Raw genomic sequence first — 8,998 nt, 5'->3', positions numbered from 1 at the left:
CTTTGGTTTCACTTTCAACAAACGAAGTGGGGGAACTCTGGGTCTTCGTTTTCTACACACATCATTGTGACACGTTTAAGCTGTTATTTAAGGATAATAGTTAGAAAAAGCTCCCCAAGTTTGTATATATTAAAAAACTATGTTTGCTATTGAGGGGTAGGACTTCTGAGAACCAAGATAGCATTATTTACATTTAGAACATTGGTAACATTTGTTTTTGAGGCACATTGCTGTATTCACACCCGGGTAAGCGCGCTCAGCCAATCAGGTGGCTGGAACAGCGGTCGAGAATACACTCCCTGCCCGCTGTTCCAGACACCTGAGGCCCTTCCCGAGGTGGTGCTTTTGTTTCCTTTCTTTTCGAACGCGAGGAGGCAACAAGGAGGACTCCCTGTTGCCTCCCCATGTTACAAAACCCCAATTCCCCTTTCACCCACCCCAACTTACCTGCATGACCGGAGCGCTGATCTCGATGCTCCTCCTGTCTGGCTGCTATCGAAGGACAAAAAGGACTAGGTCTGTTTTGGATGACAGTGACCATTTTGGAATATGTTTCCCATGGCCGCCGCCATCTGAAAAGAGAACTAGTCCTTTTTCCATGTCATGGGTGCTGGACATTTTTTAAACATTTTTTTTCTCTGACAGGAGATGGTCTCACGCAGAGATCATCTTTTGTCAGATGAAAAAAAACAATCTGCACCCTGGTAAATCCCGGGGGTGCGAATATCTTTCATGTCCCGGCTGCTATGTGGCGGACATGAGGTTTAACGGCCCACAGCCCGAACTGAGGCCCTTGCTTGCTAGGGCCTACCAAAGCTCGGGCTGGCGGGCCCTTAAATCCCATGTCCCCCCCCCAGCCAGGGCATGAAAGCTATATTCAAGAACAATTTTGAGGCTATTTTCAGTAATAATGAGTGTGTGCTGCAAGTTTCTCATGAAGTGCTTGGCATAGTAGGTAATAGATGATAGCATTGTTGTCCTCCTTGCAGGACTGAAATGTAATCCAAATCTGGACCACACAACCAAGGCATCAATCAACTTGTTAATAAAAAAATATCAAGAACCATCTCCTTTGCAAAGTGGATCCACATCACAGCAACTTCTCATAGAATGAAATCAAGCAGACAGTAGAAGAGGAGATCGCTGAACGAGAAAATGTACTACTCATACCCGTAGGGATTTCCCATAGCACTCCCCACCCATCCTCCCGGCAGCAGGATTTTCTGTACCATTGTCTCAACGTTTTCTTGGAAAGATAAGGCCAACTTCTCATGCTGCCTATAGCATTTCTCGTCAGGATGTTCAATAAATAAATATAAATAAAATATCTGCTGCCACTAGACCAGGCTTACAATTCAGCCTCCTAACATGCAAATATCCATGAAACACACCAACAGTGTTAGTTTATCTGGTTTCCAGGTGCTATGTATACCTATCTATTTCATGGGCATAGTGTATCACTTCTGAATCGAAGATCCACATTTGTATCTAATAATGTTTTAAGGCATGAGCATTAATGGTGTGTGATAACAGATCTATGAAATCGGCCTATAATAAAGCATAGACGTGCAGTGAAGTCGCACATACTTTAACCATAGCTGATAGCGTCACAGCTTTACCAATAATGGGTGATAATGTTCTCCGCAGTCCCAAAAGCTGCATCAGGCCCTGGGCAACGTAATACCAAGGTGCCTGGGTATAATATTATTCAGGTCTGGAAAATAAGCATGTACGAGAGAGTCAAAAGAAAGTAACAAATTCGCATACCCCATTTGGACTCCGGAAGGGGTCTGCAAGCTTCGGCTCGCCACATTTTTTGGACTACACATCTCATCAGCCCTAGCCAGCATAGTCAATGGTGGGGAATCATGGGAGTTGTAGTCCAAAACATCTGGAGGGCTGAAGGTTCCAGCCCCTTGCCTTATTAAAACATAAATCAGGAGGTGCAATGAGAACATAGCGGCACACCATGAAAATACACTAAAAGTAGATGTCGCCCACCAGGGGCCTCATTCACCCAAAGCCTGTGCTTTTGTTTAAGAGCTGCACTATCAGGAACAGTTGCACCAGTTCAGGAGGGATGTGTGGGCTTATTTTATATTATGCTACCTGCCCTAAAATAGGTATGTATTCCTTTTTGTCTATCTCTCACCACTGCTGAGTGAGAAGTAGGTAAGTAGATAGGGGGGCAGATCTGGCTGGTCTGGTCCCCCTCCATCCCCCACCACCCAGTCCGTTCTCAATGTATATAATGTGGTTCTGCTCCCTTCTGCAATAAATGTAGCTGCCTCTATAGGTAGACATGCTATCCAGGAAAAGTGTGGTATTTGCTCTTCAGGGAGTCTGTACATATTTGTGGGCACCGGGTTTGAATTTTAAACTTGTGTTATAATAGATTATCACACGTCCATACTGGTCAACCTTTTTAAAATAATATATGGGATAAAGTACCCCCAAAACGTATGTAATAAGGATATTGCAAGTCACAGAGAGTTTTGTGACCTAATGGGGTAATAAGGCGGAAACTAGAGTTCCTATATAAGATCATGGAACTCCAAGGAGAATTGCAATATCTTTTTTATGTATGGCAGGTGGTATTTTATTCCTTATTATACATGGCCAGCTACTGGAATTCCCTTTAATATCTCATCTCTTGCATGATATGCTGTAAGAGATCTTCCATTTGCTGATCCATATAAACAATATAGAATCTGTTTGGATTAAAACAAGCAAACAAACAGCTTCGTGTTGCAGAAAAATAATTCAAGCAGTTTAATAAAATGTATCCAGAAAAAGTTTTATTTTGTGCTTTCAAATCAGTAATAACATGCAGAATCCTGCTCACATGTTAAACCCCAGACTAAACAAATTAAACATTCTACCTAAACAGTTCCTTGTCAATTAATGAGAACATTATTTCCAGGCTTTCATACGGATATTGCAGGCTATAAATGATAATATGCTGGCATTTCATCAGTGTGATCTTGATCATTCTTTTTGGAGCATGACTGCATGTTACAAACAGACACAGCCCGCGTGTGCTTAGCTGTCACTGCATTGAAGCATGCATGTGTCTCTGTGTGCCCGGGGCACCAGGCCAGGCTCTTCTGCAGGAAGTGATGTGTGCGCGTTTGACAGCAGCTGGTGCTTGGCATTTCAATCTCTCCCGGTCCACCTTAAGAAAAGACTCAGCGCAGCCGCGCCTTCACTTCCTGACAGTGCCTACTCGCCTTGCTCTGTGCTATCTATTCTTCAACATGGCGGGCTGCAACGGCAGGGACACGGGGACTGGGGCCAACTCTGAGCCGCCAATGCGGCGTCCCAACTGCCCCGCCGGGCCATGCAGAGCCCGCCTGGCTGCCCCGGCTTTGCTGCTAGCGGCCGCCCTGCTTCTCGGCTCCCAGGCTGCTGTGAAGGCCGACAAAAGCAGCCTGGCAAGCAGTGACCTGACCGCCTCCAACTGGACTCTGCTATTGCAGGGGGAGTGGATGGTGAAATTGTAAGTAAACACCAGCCACCTGTGAGGGACTGCGGGTTCTGGGGTTAAGCCTATGGCATGCGAAGGCACGCGGTAGCGTGGACGGCATCTCCATTCATTCAGCAGCCACTGCCAGAGGAGGGAATGCTGCTTGCTCGGACGATGCAGAGCGTTGGGTCACATCACTGATTTGTTTTGAACAATTGCTTCTCAATAACCCTGTATGTCCTGTGCTCGCTGCAATTTTTATTGGCGCGCCTTCCCCGTCCTTACCAAAAATGACCGGAGTGGGCGGTGGCTGAAGGGGTGACATTTCTTTAGAAAGGCAAGGAAGGGAACGAGGAACTTAAAACAGCGCCCGTGCGGGTGCTGTCCAAACATCACGTTCTCTCAACCTTCGCATCCTGGTATGAGCAGCCTCTGTCCTTGAAATACTAGTGGAACCTGACATTCCATTTAAAAGATACCGGATTGTAGGCATTTTGGAGAGGCACGGCTCATTCTTTTACTAGAAGGGCTGTTGGTCCCTTAAGGAGAATGACGCCTGATAAGTAGCAACATCACCACAATGCAAACTTGTGGCTAACACTTAACCATGAACGTCACATCATTGATATGTGCATTTGGATAATGTTTAAAGGCACGCACAGCAGGTTCATCGACTCCTACATTGCACACATAGCTGTTCGACTTCTACATTGCTTCTATGGTATTCCAACAGTTAGTCCTTGCTCACAGACCCAGAGTTAAGGATTCACGGCATTCGACTTTTAAAATAAAATATGGTTTTTCTGCATAGAGCATCACATTTGCGTAAAAAACTCTTCATAGCAACAGTACCCTCGATTTAAATTAGCAAACCCGTTCAACCCTCACCTCTCGAAAATAAAACAGTATAAAGAATGTGCATAAACGACCTGTTTTGTTTTGCTAACTGCGCCATACCATCTGCTTTTAGTGAAATGTGCATTAACCTACTACCAGTCTTCTAGATTTTAGCAGGGCTCATGCACACAAAATATTACACAGGAAGTCGTTGCTTCGTCATTTGGTTCCTCAGGCCTACTGTGGATGAGAGCTTTCACGTAGCCCCAGAGCGCGTGTTTCTACTTTTACTCTTGGTGTTAGTTTGATGCTGAAACAATGTGATGATACCAGAAAGTAAATAATTCTCCTGAAACGAACTTGCCCAGTTTCTATATAACCACCATTGGTTTACTCTCTAATAGGGCGCTTCCATAATGTCTCTCTGTTTGCCCTTTGCCACAACAGTCACGGGCTCTGTCTTTCAGGGCCTAATGTATCACCTGTGTCTAAAGCACTGGTAGTCAAACCTTTTCATACTGACCCCCCTCTGAGTAAAACTATTATTTATGGGCCCCCCACATAGGGGTAGGTCCCAGCGGGGTGTGGGGGAGCAAAGGATATCCAGGGGGGCCCAGGCTCTTTAAAAACGGATTAAGGGGACTGTTTTTAACAACGTTTAAGCAGTAGAAAATCAGTATATATGTTATATTAAACACTGCAATCTGAATCCCTTCTTAAAGATTCTGCCCCCCCAGCCCACCGTCACTCACCCAACATCTTCCACACCCAGCTAGGGGGCCAGCCCCCCAGTTTGAAGACTACTGGCCTACACATCTTTTACACTATGCGATTTTATAACTTTGAACGGAGCAAATAAAGCCTGTGGTTAAATAATTTTTCCAAGAAAGGACCATTGTGGATGGGAAGCAGGGACGTCATTTCACCAAAATGCCAGGGGTAGTGGAAGTGACATCATACGACCCTTGACCTCTGATGACATCACAGGAAGTGATGTAATTTGACCTTATACCGAAGTTATATCACAGGAAGCAATGGAACACGACCTTTCACCCCTTGGCAAATCAGGAAGTGGTATCACATAGCATTGTTCCCAAGTACAGTACGAAAAATATGGTTTCAATATCACTATAATGTGATATACATTTCATACAAGAATGGATCGCCATATGTATCGTTAAGATCAGTGTGTATAGGCCCATATTACTGTGAATGCAAGCAGACATCCATGGCCAACTGATAATGATGTGTTATTATATAGCACTTACACTTAAGTGCTTAATATAGAACAAATATACATACAATATCACCCAACCTGTGTTGGTACTCATTTATCGACCTCAGAAGGATGAAAGGCTGAGTTGAGGTATTTAAGAACAGACCACATCAGTGATTTAACCCCTGAAGTGTGCCTGAAATAAACCTTTAATGAGTCTAGCAATTATTGTATAGAAGTCCAGAAAGACAAATCATTTGGTAGTCCTATTCTTTCTTATTTAGGGTCACTGCTGACAGTGTTAGACTTGTGGAACCTCTGTTCTTTTTTTGACTTTTTTTATAAGAGGCCTGAACAAGAAAGCCTGCCACTCCAGAAGGAAACAGCCTCATGGTGCAGGCCACAGCCCAGGAGCGTGCCTTTAAAAAAAGAAAAAAAACGTTTTTTTTTCCGTTTTTTGTATGGGTAGCAAAGGAGACTACAGGGGTAGCAAGGGAGGCCTAAGGGGTCTCAGTTGCGACCCCTGGCAACACCTGAATGACGTTCCTGATGGGAAGCAGAGGATTTTTTCCAAGGCATCGATCCTGCAAGGATTTTTCTTTTCAAATCTGGTTATAACGATTTTGGAAAAACAATATACCCAGGCAAAGATTTGTGATATCTGAGTAACCATTCCCTGAGGCATTAAGATTGCTAGAACTAGTCGTAATAATGATCCGTGAGCCCAATAAGAGTGAAAAGTTGCTGCGTTCATTCCAATTAATACACACCCTCCTGCTTCCAGGATAAGGTAGCGGACGCTGGCTCTTAATAGGGTGTAACATAAACAAGGAATCAAGGATTCATGGAAAATGTGTGTTTTACGGGAGTAGGGTGAAGGCGAGGAGAATAAGGGGAAAACGGCGAACTACATCTGTTCCCTCGTGATGAAAATGTCAATGGGAAGCATTGACTAAGGGCCCGCTTCATGGAAAAGTACGGATTTATCCTACAGTAACTGCGCGCAGAGAACGAAACTGCGCAAGCGAAAACAGATTAAAAAAATGCGTGCCCCGCGTATTGATGGAATAGTTTCTGCAAAGTAGGCCTATACGCAAGCCGCCTCCGGAACACACCTGACACGCCCCTACGCAAAGCCAAAACAGCCACCTTGCAGGCTCCCATGGCGTGAACACATGCATCCCATGAACAGTGCGTGGGGTCCCCCCCAACCAAGCTTGCACCTCGGCACCACTACACAGGGTCCCCCGTGAGTGTAACTGGCACCCCGGGGACATTTTGTTCATTTTTTATTTCTTTTATTTTTCATTTATAACACGCTTAATACCAGCGAGTGGTTTCTAAGCACGGGATCAGGATTTGAACCTGTGTTGCGCTGGGTTGTCTTGCTTCCAAGACAAACACGTTGCCCTTGAGGTATCCTTCCTCCCCAAATCTTACAGTTTCCCGGTAAATAATTTATTTTTCTGGTCAAACTGTGTGCGAACCCCCGTAAACAGTCGGTGCACACCGCTACGCTGCATACCTGCATCCTTAAGCATGATCGGGACACCGTCTGTGTGCACGCACCCCTAAATCTGACATGCAAACTCATCTCCAGAGTTGCGATTCCTCTGTGCAAGTACACACGCCTGCTTCCGGGTGGTGAAGATTTCGAGGGCACTGCGTGGGGATTTCACAGGCAAGAAGTTGCATGGTTGCACGCATGAATACGCTTTGTCGTGCGCATTTGTGGCCATGCTATGGACTGCCTGCAGTCCGTCCTGTGTAACGCCCACTTTCTGGCTTGTTCTTCCCCATGTTGTGTGTTCTGCCCTCTATTCCGGCCATACGCAGGCCATGCGCACCCCCTGTGTAGAGTCTGGTGCAAGGCACTCAGCCACTTGCAGAGCCTTGCCGAGCCTGCGCGAACTCCTTGCAAGTCCCGGAAACGTCCTGCGCAGTCGGTTCCATGAATCGACGAGCAGTGTTTCGTTTCGCACGCAGTTTGATGCGCAAGTTCCCAATTTTATGTGCAAATAATTCAGTGAATCGCGCCCTAGATCTTTTCAACACTCCAGTCTTGTTGCTAAACATTTTATTGTTATATGGCATCAGGGACTCTTTGTCAGTCTCATCGGAGATGTACATCATCTGCACCTGCTCCCCTGGGCTCAGCTATAAATGTGTGCCCTTCGGTATTTCCTTCCCATCACTGAATACGGTTTCCCCACTACATAAAACTTGCACACCACAGCACTCTGTTTAAGTTTAATCATGACTCACAACTTATCCCAGTACTTTTATGGGACTCGTTTGCTGAAGAAGGGCACTCGTCTTTGGGTTTTCTAGTGGTGAGAGGCATGCTTGTGCTGCGCTTAGATTTTGTGCGTTTTGCAGTGTGCATTGGTGAATGTACATAGACAAGTTGCATTTCTTGGTGTTTGGTCTGTGCTGACATGGACATGCACTTTCTGCCACTTTCAGCCTTTTGTACGTGACTCATCTCAAAGGCTTTGGGATGTATGTCTGCTAAATTGGTTTTGCTTCTCTTTGTGTAGGGGGTTGCTGAATGTAGCAACATCTTGATTTCTTATCTATCTGAATTTATGTAGCTGCTGGGACTCTTGGATTTCCACACCTCCATAGTCAGTACATCTATTCTTCTTCCAAGTCCCCCTCTTTTCCTGTGCTGACCCTTCACACTCTGTTATCTCTCTTCCTTTTGCACATACGGACAAAATGCACTCTCCCACACTTGTGACATTCAGATTTTAGGGCCGACACTCTTTGGCAATGGCAATGGGCACGGGTCTGCTAAACACACATTTGTTGAATGTCATGTTGTTTTCCTCACACGGCACACTCTACTAGTGTAAGTGGTTTCAAACCAGCACTCCACCTAAGTCAATGCCTAGCGTGAGATGCCCAGCTGGAACCCTTATTATATATTTTTATGTCAAAAGTTCTTTTATTTCTGGATGATGTACCCTTATATAACGCCCCTCTCTTTGAATCCCCCTCGGTCTCACTGACCCAAGAAGTAGGTTGTTTTGCAAAGTTAAAAGATTTATTTGATGAATTGAACAATATATATATATATATATATATATATCACTTTTATGAATATGAACAATATATAGATATCGCACTTATTAATATTTATACAGTGATCAGCAATGGGTGATATGACAATGATCAACAATCTCTTTAATCAATAGGAGTATGGGTGAGAAGAATAATGTAGCATAGAATAACTTTGTGTGGGTTCAATGAAATGCAATGATATGATATGATATTAATGCAGCACAGAAATAAAACTTGATATGAATTCAATCAAAGACAATGTAATCACTCTTTCCCCCTGTTACTACTCAATCCCCCCTAATATGCAATATGAAGAGATGGAATGAGGGCAGACCGGTTTCAGGAATATACAATCAACAATTGCAGTTTCAATCCCAATTCTCCCCAGCAAGCTTAGAGAAAACAGGAATGAT

The 8,998-nt window shown here is 44.6% G+C and overlaps 1 protein-coding gene across 2 annotated transcripts in view; it reads left to right on the top strand.

The window, feature by feature from the left end:
* Window positions 1–3,186: 3,186 nt before the first annotated feature.
* TMX4 (thioredoxin related transmembrane protein 4) overlaps window positions 3,187–8,998 on the top strand; it is a 754,579-nt gene continuing 748,767 nt past the window's right edge. Inside the window, exon 1 of one of the 2 annotated variants that reach the window (XM_069608283.1) lies at window positions 3,187–3,499. In XM_069608283.1, coding sequence (XP_069464384.1) covers window positions 3,258–3,499 — 242 coding nt within the window. In that variant the 5' untranslated portion in view covers window positions 3,187–3,257. The remainder of the gene's footprint in view (window positions 3,500–8,998) is intronic. The other variant, XM_069608282.1, reaches the window with a different exon arrangement.

Source organism: Ambystoma mexicanum, chromosome 4q, assembly GCF_040938575.1.
Source record: "Ambystoma mexicanum isolate Mex_15411 chromosome 4q, UKY_AmexF1_1, whole genome shotgun sequence".
Lineage (NCBI taxonomy): Eukaryota > Metazoa > Chordata > Amphibia > Caudata > Ambystomatidae > Ambystoma > Ambystoma mexicanum.
Note: the sequence above shows the minus strand (reverse complement) of the source record. Positions and strands in the feature narration are given on the sequence as shown.